Raw genomic sequence first — 14,636 nt, 5'->3', positions numbered from 1 at the left:
AGAAGTCAAGGTCAATCTGCAACAAGCCTTTAAAATGAAAGACCTAGGTGAACTGAAATACTTTATTGGCATTGAGTTTCTAGGTCACAACAAGGCATTCTAATGCACCAAAGGAAGTATACCCTAGAACTAATCTCTGAGCTTGGATTGGGAGCTGCAAAACCAGTTGTTACACCTATTGAAGCCAACACTAAACTAACCACTAAGGACTATGATGAACATACAGGTATGCACAATACAACAGTTGATGAGTTGTTACCTGATCCTAGCAAGTATTAAAGACTACTAGGCAAACTGCTTTATCTGACTGTCACAAGACCAGACACAGTCTTCAGTGTACATACACTAAGTTAGTTCATGCAGAAACCCAAAAAATCTTATATGGAGGTTGCACAAAGAGTAGTAAGATATGTGAAGAATCATCCTGGACAAGGCATACTGTTGTCTACTGAGAAGAAGAACATAGTCACAGCCTATTATGATGTTGATTGGGCAACCTGTCCTCTCACTAGAAAATCTGTAACTGAATTCTTCATTATGTATAGTGAATCACTAGTGTCCTGGAAGTCTAAGAAGTAGAGAACTATCTCTAGGAGTTCTGCAGAATCAGAATACAGAAGCATTGCATCGACTATGGCAGGAGTAGTTTGGATACCTGGATTGTTTAAAGATATTGGAGTGCCAGTTGCTCTTCCTGTGACCATTCACACTGACAGCAAGGCAGCAATTCAGATAGCTGCAAATCCAGTATTTCATGAACGTACCAAACACATTGAGATTGATTGTCACTTTATAAAGTAAAAGATACAAAAAGGGCTAGAGTATGTTGCCACAAAGGAACAACTTGTAGATGTTTTAACAAAAGGCTTAACTAAAGTGCAACATGAGTACTTGATGTCCAAGCTAGGTGTTCTTAATGTTTTTGTATCACCTAGCTTGAGGGGGCGTGTTGAGGAAAGAGGAGTGACTTAAGCATGAAGGGTAGTTTAGTCTATTTATACATGACTGGAATAATTAAGTTTGTTAGATAGGTTGTTAGAAGTTAATCATGTAGGAGAGTGGTTAATTAGAAGTTAACTCATTTGTATATATACCCTACTGTACAACTCATCAGAGCAGAATGAAAAATGTTACTGTTTCATTAATTTCCTTCTTCTCTTCTCCTCGTCTCTCTTCTTCCTTTCAACTAGGGTTTCTTGTTGCCATTCAATCCATAAACTTTAGCAAGGTTAAAGGTTGTGATCAACAAATTAAGTTTGACAAATTTCATAATTAGATGGGGGGGGGGGGGGCAGTTTACCTTTGCTCATTAACTTCAGTTTTGCATATATCTTTTTTTTTGTTTGTTTAATTGTCTACAATTTCGTACTAGTGAAGTATACTGGATAAGAAAAGAATTAGTCTATTTATAAAGTTCTGACCGACTTCCAGAAAATTCAATCCAAACTAGATTTGCCACGTTATGAAGAAGACAAAGTTTCGAATACTAAGCAAAGGGGTCCAACGTCGGCAAAAAATGAAGCTACAACCATTAGTGTTAATACAGCTGTTTTATTTGTTAAATCAAACAGATGTCGGCAAAAATCAATTAAGTCACTGTCATTAGTGGTCAAACAGTTGTTTATTTGCAAAATCCGACGAAAAAACAGTTTGCGTGGTTGATAATTAAAGAACATTTTCCTGGTAATCGCGATAATCAAAAGTCTAACCATCAATCTATTAGGATTTAATTTGATTCGGTTCAATAATTGAAATTCATATTTAGAACCTATAATAATGAAGTCCTTAATTTGAGTAGCTTCAAACTCAACCAAATTATATAGTGTGACCAAACAATAGAAACAACTCCTTGGAGATTTGTCTTTAACTTCTTCCCTTTTTTTCAGAAAAAAAAAAAAAACATGGCAAATACTTCGACTTGCTTCCTTCTCGGCGCTGCTTTCTTTCTAGGTAATTTACACACATCCAACATATGATTTTTTGTGTTTGATCTTCTTCAGTTGATCCCTCTTGTTCCTGTTAAGTCTCCTTAGTGTCCAAAATAGTTTTGTTTTTATATTTCTTTCTTTCCTCGCTTTTTCCTTTTCTTCTTAAATACAAATATGAAGAAAATCATATCAAAATCTAAGAGTCAAATCTTACTATTTTTTGTCTTGGATCCACAAATTAATACAACCAGTCTTTAGTTTCATGGTGATAATTTGCCCTAAAGAGAAGATTAAGTAACTATTGGTTTTATACTGATTTTTTTTTTCTTTTTCTTGATGCAGTTGGAACGATGATACCATGGGCAATATTGGCACAAACATGCTACCAAATACACCCAGAAATACTATGCGACCAAGGCAAAGTTGAACCAGAATGCTTGCCTTTTTGCAAGAACAAATTTGGAGACTCTAGTGGCGGACAATGCATTGAAAATGTTGGTTTTGTTGGCCCTTTTTGTGCTTGTGATTATCCTTGTTAGCTGCTCGTTCTCTTCTCTTTCCTAATAAAGTATTGCTGTTACATGTAGTTTTCATTTAAATGACTTGTAATTATTGATCTTATGATGTAAAAAATTCTTTATACAAGTTTAAGTCTTTTGATACAGGAGTAATTAATTAATACTTTATTTGCACTCAGGTTGTCTTAGATAAAACTCCATGCATCTTGTTTTTACTGGAGAAAATAAGATGAAGTATGTGTTGGTATTATTTATAATGCAAAGTCAAAAATTTCTTCGAAAATCTATTTACAATCAATAGTTATGGGTCTTTTTATTTTTCAATCTATTTCCGAGTGGCTTCTTGCATAAAGCCTTAAAGCCAAGTGTTAAATGGCTTTGACAAGTGGCTATGCAAATCTACCATGTGTCTTCATGCATGGAAGACTAGGTACACTTGTCAAATGGACTAATATATTTGGACAAGTGTTAAAAGACTCTCCACACTTGTCATACATGCAACTTCCCTAATTGCATATAAATAAGATGATTATTAACGATCATATTCACTCAATTCTTAACCAATAATTCATCTTCCTAATCATCACTTTCTTCCTACAATATTTTAAATTCTGTAACAACTACAGAAAAAAATTTCATCTTCTCTTCTTTCTGGGCAACTATTTTGTGCAAATTCGAAACTTCCAGCCACGAGTGCACGTGTTTGGAGGTACTGTGGAACCTTGGGGAGCGACCGGTCTTAACAATTTGCACTCAGTCGGGCTGAAATTGCTTTCAAGGCAGTGGCTTGTCACGACACAATATTTTTTATAAGTTGTTCTTCTTTTCTTCTTGTTTTTAGTCAATATTATCTACTTATTTTTCTTACAATTTGAAAGCGAATTCATATATCATATTGACTAATGGCCACCACTTTGAACAAAACACTTCCTGATCTATCAAAGCTTGAGCCTTTAGATGGAAAAAATTATAAGCGTTGGTCCCAGAAACTTTTAATTTTTTTTGAACAATAGAAGTTGATTATATTTTGTTTAACGATCCTCCTGCTGATATTATTACTGATAATTCTAATTCTATCAATATTATTGTTGTTGATGATGCTACTAAGAAGAAATGTGAAAAGGATAATAAAACAGTGAGAGGGCATCTGCTTACTCATATGACTAACCCTCTCTTTGATTTGTTTATAAATTATAAATCTGCTAAAGTCATATGGGACAGTTTGGAGAAGAAATATGGTGCTGATGACGCGGGAAAAAAGAAGTATATCGTTGAAAAGTGGATCAAGTTTCAGATGGTTGATACTAAGCCAATCATGGAACAGGTTCACGAGTATGAGAACTTGACTGCTGATGTTTTGAATGAGGGCATGGAGATGTGTGAGATTCTTCAGGCTAATGTTCTGCTTGAAAAGTTTCCACCTTCCTGGAGTGATTACAGGAATCAACTGAAGCACAAGAAGAAAAACTTAATTCTTCAAGAAATGATCAGTCATATGAGGACTGAGGAAGCAAACCGTCTCAAATATGTGGAGTCTGAACGGCTTAAGAATAAGATGAAATTTCTCTCTCTCTCTCTCTCTCTCTCTCTCTCTCTCTCTCTCTCTCTCTCTCTCTCTCTCTCTCTCTCTCTCTCTCTCTTAATTCTTCTAAAGCTAACCTTGTGGAATCTTCTAGTACTTTTGTGAAAGACAGGTTTAAAGAAAAATAGAAGAAAGGCCAAAAGAAAGGACAAGTGAAGAAGCAGAATTACTTTAATCAGCCGGAGGGTCATATTCAAAAGTCTAAAGGACCTTGCTATGTCTGCGGCAAAATTGGTCACAAGGCTTTTCAGTGCAACCAGAGACAAGGACAAAGCTCAAAGATTGGAGGAAAAACTCCAGTCCAAGCTAACCTTGTGAACAACTAATTTTTTACCACACCCAAACTAGTTTAGTGTAAATATTTCTTTCACTACAGGAAATTGAGGATACAACGACATTTATTTAGTAACTATTGAAATAAATGTCATAAAATTTCCTTTTTTGACATTTATGACAAAATATCGTAAAAACTACGATATTTAATATTAATTGTCATAGAAACAATGACATTTGATATTAAATATCGTAAAAATGACATTTAATGTGAAATATCATTAAAACAATGGCAGTTGATACAAAATATCGTCAACATAATGACATTTTTTAAGAAATGTCGTAAAAAGTACGACATTTGCTACAAAATATCGTAAAAATTAGACATTTGATGCAAAATGTCATAAAAAGGATGACATTTGGTGTAAAATATCATAAAAATAATGACATTTGGTCCAAACTGTAGTAAAAATACGACACTTTAACAAATGTTGTAAAAACTTTTGATACAAATGACAAAAAAATGTGACCTTACTTTAAATGTCATATTATTTATCGGTAATTACGCATTAACATCTACGATTGGAAATTTCTCTATAGTTTCTAAATTTTAAATCATTCTTTGTCTTAAAAAAAATATCACGCCCTTTATATTTAATATTTAATTTGTTAAAATATTGTGATAATTACCTACAATATAGACGATTTCGTTTCTTAGCTTGTTGCATAATAATTTAAAAGGCTCGTCCAAGACTAGCTCCTGGGCGAGTCATTTGCACAAAGTCTTGAGGCAGCTAAAGTGTAGGGCTTAATTTGTGAGGCTTACATGCACCCCAAACATAAGATTATGCACCCTACACGTCTATTGCTCGGTGCTCGGGCTCGCTCAATAAGTACTAGTTAAATCATCTGTTAAATTTTCTGATTAATAGTGTTGACCCTCAAAATACATTAACAAATGAATGATCTTAACTCAAATAACGGGTCATAGTATTGTATATTTACTAAGTGAGAACATCGTGAGGGTTAATATTATTTGAACATTTTCTCTGAATATATAGATAGTCGAACTGTATATCCTCACTCGCTATTGATTTGTAGTTCTTAGATTTATTTCTACCAAAAGAGACTTTAATACCTTGTATTTATTTCTGAAGGGATAATATTTTGAATTATAATATTGATAAAGTTTATTGATTATTACTTTTAGGAAGGTAATTAAATGTGTAGTTTGATAATAGTTTAATTTGTAACTTCGAGCCTTTTAGGGAAGCAATCAAATGTATGTAGTTTGATAACAATTTTAACACTATTGCATTGTTTATACTTGTAAAACATGTTAGATATTTTATTTTTATATGAGTATCCTTAATCCTATGATTTTCTTAAACTTTTAATGTACTTTCTATTATATTATATTATATTATATTATATTATATTATATTATATATATATATATATATATAATATTTTAATTAAAATTTTTAAATCGGCAAATTTTTTGATTTCTTGAACTAAAAGATTTAAAGTTTCATGAGGCTTATGCCTCCCCCGATATTCAGTGAAATGCCCACGTCATAAGCCTCGCCTTTTAATAAATTTTGCCAATTTAAAACTTTTAATTAAAATATCAATGTTTAGTCAAAATATATATTATTATTACTACTACTTGTTAGATTTTGGATTAAAAATGAAATATTTAAAAAAACAAAAATATATATGAAAGCAAGGAACCAACATTTATTGACCACAATTGAGAAAGTTAATTAAGTCGTAAGCCTTGGTACAACAGGACTCATCCCCTCAGTTTTCTCAAAATCAATTTTGGGACAAAATCTCAAATTGAGTTTGCCAAAATTTCTCAAGTCTGCTCCCTCTTCCCCAAGACTCAAAAGGAGCTATGTATGAAAAGTATGGGAGATTTAGAAGGAAAAGATTCTGGCGGCAAGAATTTTGCTTCCCTCCTCCCAATTCTAAAAAATATAGTTTTCCTTCCTTAGTTAGAATTCTACAAAAAAACCTAATATTTTGCATTCCACTGTACCTTAATAGATACTTGGAGACGAAAATCGCTGAGGCTTTTGCTGCTGAGATCCACAAAGCTTGTTTTCTACAAATTCAAGGTACCCAATTTAGTTAACAAATATCTTTCTTTTTCTTGGTTGTTCGGATTTGGGTTAGTAGATTTCTTTCTTTTTCTTAATTGTTCGGATTTGGGTTAACAATTTTCTCTTTTAGATATTGATTGGTAGATTGATTTTGATTTTTTTTGGTGGTCAAACAGTGTGTTTCTGGACATTTGTTGTTTAGTACATTTATAAAGTTGGATATAAGATTTTCATTATTTAATGGTAGATTATGCTTAGAGTTCAATTAAATTATTGGTTTCTTGGTTATTAAAGGGTTGATTATTGTATAGTACATATTGGTTATTCTTTTTGTTGTCTGCTTTGGTTGAAAAAATTGGATCTTGTATTATTTTTTTTGTGTGAGAGAGAGAGAAAGTTTGGTGTTAATCTTTGTGAGGAGTACCCCATTTTGCTGGTTTTAATAAATATATTAATATTAATTTTTATCAAGTAAAAGTTTTTGCGGTCTATACAGTTATGTCACTTTATACAAAATATATTTTAGATACTGATTATTAGATTGGTTTGAAAATGAAGAGGATATTAAATGAGTTAGAGAAGGTGTGCCGGGAATAGAAATTGACTCACTTACTTTGGAAAGTATTGAAACATATGATGAAGAAGACGACATATCTTAGTTACTTTTATTATTTTAGTAAAGATTGTTATTAAACATAGATCATCGAGTTTGGGAATTCTTATTATGCTTTTTAGTTGTTTAAATCTCACATGCGTATATGTCTTTTTATTTGGCCTGCTAGTTTGATATTATTTTATACGTCTGGATAGTAGAAAATATTTTTCAATTTTGCAGGAACTATGGTTTTTTAGCAACTTTGTTGTGATGGCAAGAAAAAGAGAAAGAAATTCTAGTCAAGAAATGCTTCTGCCTGATTTTTTGGAGCAACAAGAAGAACAAATGGGCGGTGCGGCGATGCCTTAACCACCTCAAAACTGGCCACAAAATGAAGGACAAGCTATCCGATCTGGTAAATCAAGAAATGATTCACATGAAACAGAAAATTTCCTAGGTACTTATTCTGTATAACTGAGTGTATAACACGCTTATTCTGTGTGTTGCGCTCCACTATTTCTGGTTGTTAATAATTGAAGTGTTGTACTTTACACTATGGATATACTACAATGTAATTTGTACAAGATTAATTAAATGTTATTTAAGAGTGTCATGTACAATTACTTTTTTTAACCAAAAAAGGAAAAAAGAAATAAGAAAGAGATGTTAATTTGGTGAAGATTCTAATTGTAAAGACTTTTCTGTAGTTCATTTCTTATTAAGAAAAAAGAAATTGAATGTTTCACTGTTGTTTAGTGTTTTGGCTAGTTTTCAACAGCAAATTGTTAATTGTTTCTTGAAATTAACTTTGGTACTTAAGTATGCAATTAGTCAATTGTGTTCTTTTCCTAAATTTCTTTTGGAGCAAAAAGATCTAGAGTGCGATTTTCTGATGTAATTTTTGATAGAGCATAACCAAAGGCGAGTGCTCCCTAATTATTATCAAAGGAGGTGCTTTAACAGTCTCTATGGTGCAACGCTCCAAGATGAATAACAAGTTGTACTTTCTTTTTAAGTCTGCCTTCCTCCTAATGCAACTAGTCTGCAGTACAATGAAGTTGCTACTTACTAGTTATGGATGACTCTCTTTTTTTATATTTGGTCATTGCAGACTCTAGTGCTAATGAAGAGCAATCTAAGCGACCTAGGGGTCCTACTATGATGCACTCAGGATGGGAAAAAGATGGTGTCATTTTACATGTTGTGTTGAATAATCTTAGTCAAGCTATTGGACCTGATGCAGCTAGATTGAGTTCAAAACTTGGAGTCATAGCAAGAAATGGCATTTTAGCTCCTTTAAATCATAAAGATTGGAGGTTTGTGCCTAAACTATACAAGAATAGGATATTGGCTCATATTAAGGTGCTTAGAAAATTAAAGAAAAAGGTTATATACTAAGATGTTTATTGATTTTATGCTTTTATACATGTGTTATATATTAATGTTTGCAGGAAAATACTGATGTAACTGAGGATATGAGACGTATGTTGATGATATCGGTTGGATGTAAATGGAAAGAATGGAAGCATGAAGCAAAAATGATTGGTTATGAGCCATACAACAACGATATCGAGCGCTTAGCTAAATGTCCAGACAAGGTAGAAGAAGACCAGTGGCGTGCATTAGTTCATTATTGGAGCTCTAATGAAGCAAAGGTATTCTCCGAGCATCAAGCATCTTCTTCTCTTGCCCTTAGCACATGCTATTAGCGCATTTCGTATGCGGATCATACTTTTTCCTCTAAATATTTTTATATTTTTCCTCTGTAATTCTTCTTACCTTTTCTCTTTTTTCTTTTAAAAGTTTTATTCTTTGGTCTGATATTTGGCCATAGATTATCTATAATATATAAAATTACGTGTAACTTTTCTAGGAAAATAGCGAGAGGAACAAAGAAAGTCGAAGGAAGTTGAGTATGCCACACACATCAGGAAGAAAAAGTCATTCTCAAAGTATCGATGATGTATGCCATATTTACTATAAGCTTTCTACAATTTATATATCAATACTTATTTTCTTGAATATAATTGTTGTAAATTTTTTATTATTTAAACAGATGACAAAGAAGAATGGTGTAAAATCAAGTCGTATCGAAGTATTCATAGAAACACATACGAGAAAGAGTAAACAACCAATTAATGAGATAGCTGATAAAACTATGGTAAATTCACATTCTTTATGAATATAAACTACTTTTTTTCCAATATAAAATTTTATTAACTTTTCATTGTTTTGCTTTTTCTTTCCAAAAGAAAGAAATGGATGAACTTGCTAAGGTGTATCCTGAGTTAAATGTCCCTGGAAGTGCTCCCAATGATGTGTATGCACAGGTTATGGGACCAGACACTCATGGAAATGTTCGAACATTAGGAAAATGAGCAGCTCCAAGTTTTGTTTATGGCCCTGCATATAAGCGATCCCAAGCTGAGCAAAGAGATTTTGAAAGAAGGGTTGAGATAGAAGTTGAAAAAGCTACCTCCGCTATGAGAATTGCGATGGAAGAAAAATTGGCTGAAGCAAAAGAAGAAATAGAAAAGACAGAGAAAAAGTTATTTGAAGCAAAAGAAGAAATAAAAGCACTGGGAGAAAAATGTTAGAAGCCACAAAGGATATAGATGCAAAAATAGACGATAAAGTAAAGCTGAGTATAAAGGCATATCTAGAATCTTTGGGTATTACTATTGGCTCAAATAGAAAATTATGTGGTGATGAGCAGGTAAAAAATATTGTGCTCTGTAGCAAATATTTATTGTATTTAAGATAATCTTGTAATTTAGTTTTCTTTTAATTGTAATAATCTTCCTCTTTTGTGATAGGTTTCTGATAACTCAATGGACGATCACCAACAATCACTATCACCTGTTTCACTCTTTCACACAAAGATGGTGAGTTCGTAAACTCATTTAAACTATATATTTTTCTGCATACTTTGAAGAGTATAGTTTTAACTATGTCAATTTTTGCTTCAGTTACGTAAAGCTTCAAAATAGCATTTTAAAGTATAGAGGCTATTTTCTAGTAAAAACGATTATGAGTATTTCTAATTGAGAGTGAAACTTTTTGTGAAGAGTTGATCAAGATTCACAAAGTGTACAATAATAAATCAGCAGCTGAGCCAATGAGCAATAGTAATGGTTGAAATTTAGTTTTTAGTGTTCTACAAACAATAGTTAGAATGATTTTTTTAGCAATAAGTACTATTGGGTTGATTGAATATTGAAGTATATCGAACTGATGAATCACAATTGAGGAGTCTGTGTGGAGAGTTGCTGAGAAATAATCTGTATTTTTGTCCTAGTTATTGTAATCTGGAATTAAACTGAGTCTTACTATATTGTCCAGTCCAATATCAAATTAAAAGAAGAGATCTTCATGCTTTATCAGCCAGTATTCTTCTTCTTATCCAAAAAGTAATTGTACAGATCGCCAAGATCACTTCGTCAGTTACACTAATTTCTGTTATCAAGGGGGATCATAGGGGCATGTGTTTCTTGTCATCAATTGTTGCCCTCTTTCTTTGCAGAGTCAAGGGTTTCACAAGCAACTAAATCTTAAGATCTTTCCTCGCCTTTTCCAGTTTTTGGTAGTGAAATTTTGGCGGTAGGTGTTGACATACTTCCTGATATCATCTTCCATGAAAAGGTTGAAAAGCTTTCTCATCTTTGATGCATATTCTTATGAAAAAGCATCGCAACTCTTAAGGCTCTTCTGCAGCTTACACTTAAGGATGAAGTTCCATTTTTTAAACTTGTGTTTGACAATGATAGTGGTATTCTTGTTGTAGCTGTGAAGAAGTTAGCTTCTTTTTTTCTTTTTGTTAATTGATAAGATTCCCATCAAGCATGATTTTACCCTCCTACACAAGATATTTAGCCTTTTGTAGAACCTGGAAGAAAGAGTAAGTTGAAGACTCTTACCTAGATGAGGGAAATAAAGATCTATGATTGAAACGCCATCATATTAGGAAATAAAAATTATTATATGACTTTTGTCCTGTTTTTATATATCTTGTATTCACAATTTTCTAAGTTGTAAATTTTGTAAACTACAGAGTAACCAATCTAATATTTCTTCTCAAGTTAACATAATCAAGAAGACTGGAGTTAGTGAAGTTGGCACAAAGAAAAAGAAGCGGGTAAGTTTGAAAAAATTACAAGGTTCTTGTTCCTCCTTTTCAAAGGGAGAAACCCTTCATGTTATAGTTTGCAAAACTTATATAACATTCATTAGTTTTCATCTCAATATACCATTTATGGAAACTAATATTTTAGAATTTAACTGTGACGACCCAAAGGGTCATCACCTGTTTTCTTACCCATTATGTACTTTCGAGGCCTTGAAAACCTCATTTAGAGTCGCTTCGATCTACGTGCGCAGTCCGGGCGCGTAGCCGGAAAGCTTAAATATTAAATTTTATGAAAAATGCTAAGTTTTGATGTTAAAATGAATAAATTTGACTTCGATCAATATTTTGGGTAAACTGACCCGGACTCGTGATTTGACGGTCCCGGAGGGTCCATAGGAAAATATGGGACTTGGGCGTATGCCCGGAATCGAATTCCGAGGTCCCAAGCCCGAGAAATGAATTTTCGAGTAAAATTATTTTTCTGAAATTATCAAGGAAAATTGAAATGAAAATTGATTAGAACGTGTTGGTATCGGGCCCGTATTTTGGTTCTGGCGCCCGGTACAGGTCTTATATGTGATTTAAGAGGTTTCTGTAAAGTTTGGTTAAAATTGAACGTCGTTTGACGTGTTTCGGACTTGAAATCTTAAATTTGAACTTGATGAAGTTTTTGGAAAAACTCTTGATTTTGAGGTTTGATTCATTGTTTTTGAGGTTAGCTTGGCGATTTGATCACACGGATAAGTTCGTATGATGTTGTTGAGTTAGTGCATGTGTTTGGTTAGGAGCCCCGAGGGCTCGGGAGTGTTTCGGAATGGTTTTAACCTTGTAAAAGTTGCGGGTTCAGGAAGTTGCAGGTCCCTGAACCCTTTAGTGCGGTCCACGAGAAATTGTGTGCGGTCGCAGAGGGGCCAACGCGGCTGCGGTCGCCTTTGTGCGGGGCGCGGTGGAGGCTGTGCGGCCGCAGTCGCCTTTGTGCGGTCCGCACAGGGTGCTGAACTGCAGGTCTTCAGGGAGGCATGTGCGGCCGCAATTCATTTAATGCGATCCGCGAAGAGCTCCGCAGCCGCGGTCATTTTTATGCGGTCCGCGGTGAGGGTCTGAGAGGGGTATAAATAGACGGGATTTTTAGTTATTTTTCACTTTTCAAAACCCTAAAAATATAAGAGGCGATTTTTCAAACAACCTTTCTTCTCCAAATCAATTGTAATTCATTTTTAACTAGTTTTCTTCAATCATTAACATCTTTTAACATGGTTTCAACTTAAAATCAAAGATTTTCGTGGGGGAAATTGGGTGTTTTGGGTAAAACCTAGATTTTTCTAAAATTGAGGATTTAGACCACAATTTGAGGTCCGATTTCAAAACAAATTATACATTTGGATTCGTAGGAAAATGGGTAATCGGGTTTTGGTCCGAACCTCGGGTTTCGACCGTGTGGGCCCGGGGGTGATTTTTGACTTTTTGGGTAAAACTTTGGGAAAACTCATTTGCATTCATCGGGGTTGATTAATTTAGCACTTATTGATGTAATTAAGTAACTTGTGACTAGATTCGAGCGGATTAGTGGTGGAATCAAGGAGGTAAAGCTATAATTGAGGCTTGAGTGGTGTTCAAAGCTTCGAGGTAAGTGTTTGGTCTAACCTTAGCTTGAGGGATTAGGAGTTGAGTCTTATTTGCTACGTGCTAATTGTCGAGTACGACGTATAGGCATGGTGACGAGTATCTATACACTGGTGTCTAGCATGACCGTGAGTCTTTATATTGCGGATATTCTGATCTTGTTGTATCTTTTACGCCTAAATGATGATTTCTATATGTTGTAGAAAGCATGTGAAAGAAATTGTGATCTTTGAACTTCGAGAAGCATTGGCTCGAGTGGGAATACGAATTTTGAAAGTATATGAGATAAATGAAACCCTTTGGAGCATTGGCTCAAGTGGTAAAGTGAGTTATAAAGTAAGAAGTGAAAGAAAGAGAAAAGGTTATTAAATTGTTCCCTTGTCGGGATGCTTGTTGCTTTGTTGATTATCTCCCTTGCCGGGATATTGAGATTTATTGATATTGTTCCCTTGCCGGGACTTAGCTGTTTAATTGTATTCCCTTGCCGGGATTTCTATTATTATTATTATGTTTAATCCCTTGCCCCTTGTTTGTGGTTGTTGTTTGGGTGAGGAAGAGAGATAAAGCACGAAGGGTGATGCCGTGCATTGTTTGTTATTGTGAGGAAAGAGTTTAAAGCACGAAGGGTGATGTCGTGCCGTATGATGTACCATTCCGTACCGATATTTATTGATTATATGGTGAGGAAAGAGTGTAAATCACGAAGGGTGATGTTGTGCCGCACGATGTACCATTTCGTGTCGATTTATTGATTATATGGTGAGGAAAGAGAGTAAAAGCACGAAGGGTGATGCCGTGCAAATTGTTGATTTCTGCTTCCTTGTTGATATTCTAGTTATGTTGTTTCCTTCCTTACTTGATGCCTTTCTATTTGGAACTATATTCACCCCCATAGCATGTTTCCCCTACCCGCATTGACTGGTTATTCCTGTATATTTTCCCGCTATATATATATATAGCACTGGTTATATATATAATAGAAATCCCGAGGTTATATAATTGACTGGTTATATATATATATATATATATGAACTGCACAGGTTTATTTGGAGTCTGGTCCTAGCCTCGTCACTACTTTGCCGAGGTTAGGCTGGACACTTACCAGCACATGGGGTCGATTGTGCTGATACTACACTCTGTACTCTTTTGCACAGATCCAGGTCTTGGATAGCAGTAGTAGCACGGGAGCCAGCGTTCAGTCCAGTGAGATACCAAGGTAGCCTTCCAGGCGTCCGCAGGCCCGGCGTCTCCTCTATCTTTTATTTCAGTCTGCTATCTCATGTTTCCGAGACAAACAGTTTATATTTTTCTTTCAAACGGTTGTATTTAGTACTCTTAGAAGTTCGTAAGTAATGTGACACCAGTTCTTGGGTAGAGGCACATGTTGATTTCCGCATTATTGTTCAGTTTCTTTAATTTATGTCTTCCGCATATTTATTTAATTTCGTTGTTTTCATGATATTACTGATAATTGCCAAAAAAAGTAATTTGTTAATGAAGTAGCAGTTAAGAATTGGCTTGCCTAGCTCACATTAGTAGGCGCCATCACGACTCCTGAGGGTGGAAAATCCGGATCGTGACAAGTTGGTATCAGAGCACTAGGTTACTTAGGTCTCACAGCTCACGGACAATCTCGGTAGAGTCTGAGGGATCAGAATAGAGACGTCTGTATTTATCCTGCAGAGGCTACTGAGTTAGGAAAACTTCGCATCTGTTCTTTCTTGTCGTGCGGTTCTGTTTTCCCAATACTGATTGAATTTCTACTCCGTTCTTTCGCAGATGGCGAGGACACGCGCTTCCTCATCAACCACACAGCAGCCTGAGCCCCTAGTAGCAGCTCCTATTAGGGGCATAGGGCGAGGGCGAGGCCGTGCCAGAGGCCG

General features: G+C 34.7%; 1 protein-coding gene and 1 long non-coding RNA gene across 2 annotated transcripts; both read left to right on the top strand.

Moving 5' to 3' along the window:
* Nucleotides 1-1,851: 1,851 nt before the first annotated feature.
* Nucleotides 1,852-2,590, top strand: LOC138872112 (uncharacterized). The gene is made up of 2 exons (XR_011400543.1): nt 1,852-1,950; nt 2,271-2,590. It is a non-coding gene; the product is annotated as an uncharacterized lncRNA (long non-coding RNA).
* Nucleotides 2,591-6,345: 3,755 nt separating this feature from the next.
* On the top strand, nt 6,346-14,010 carry LOC104239649 (uncharacterized). The gene is made up of 9 exons (XM_070150165.1): nt 6,346-6,424; nt 7,245-7,461; nt 8,116-8,320; nt 8,456-8,659; nt 8,878-8,967; nt 9,061-9,165; nt 9,257-9,720; nt 9,821-9,889; nt 13,908-14,010. Exons 4-7 carry the CDS (start codon nt 8,480-8,482, stop codon nt 9,380-9,382), a joined length of 501 nt encoding a protein of 166 aa, XP_070006266.1. The 5' UTR covers nt 6,346-6,424; nt 7,245-7,461; nt 8,116-8,320; nt 8,456-8,479; the 3' UTR covers nt 9,383-9,720; nt 9,821-9,889; nt 13,908-14,010.
* Nucleotides 14,011-14,636: the final 626 nt, after the last annotated feature.

Source organism: Nicotiana sylvestris, chromosome 6 (genome assembly GCF_000393655.2).
Source record: "Nicotiana sylvestris chromosome 6, ASM39365v2, whole genome shotgun sequence".
NCBI classification, from domain to species: domain Eukaryota; kingdom Viridiplantae; phylum Streptophyta; class Magnoliopsida; order Solanales; family Solanaceae; genus Nicotiana; species Nicotiana sylvestris.
This window is presented reverse-complemented; position numbering and strand designations above follow the sequence as displayed.

What these genes read in the sequence shown, in the direction of transcription:
- LOC104239649 (XM_070150165.1), top strand. Translation starts at nt 8,480, where the DNA reads ATGAGACGTATGTTGATGATATCGGTTGGATGTAAATGGAAAGAATGG. An exon ending in GGAGCTCTAATGAAGCAAAG is followed by an intron (nt 8,660 to 8,877) that starts GTATTCTCCGAG and finishes TAACTTTTCTAG; the next exon opens with GAAAATAGCGAGAGGAACAA. An exon ending in ATTCTCAAAGTATCGATGAT is followed by an intron (nt 8,968 to 9,060) that starts GTATGCCATATT and finishes TTATTTAAACAG; the next exon opens with ATGACAAAGAAGAATGGTGT.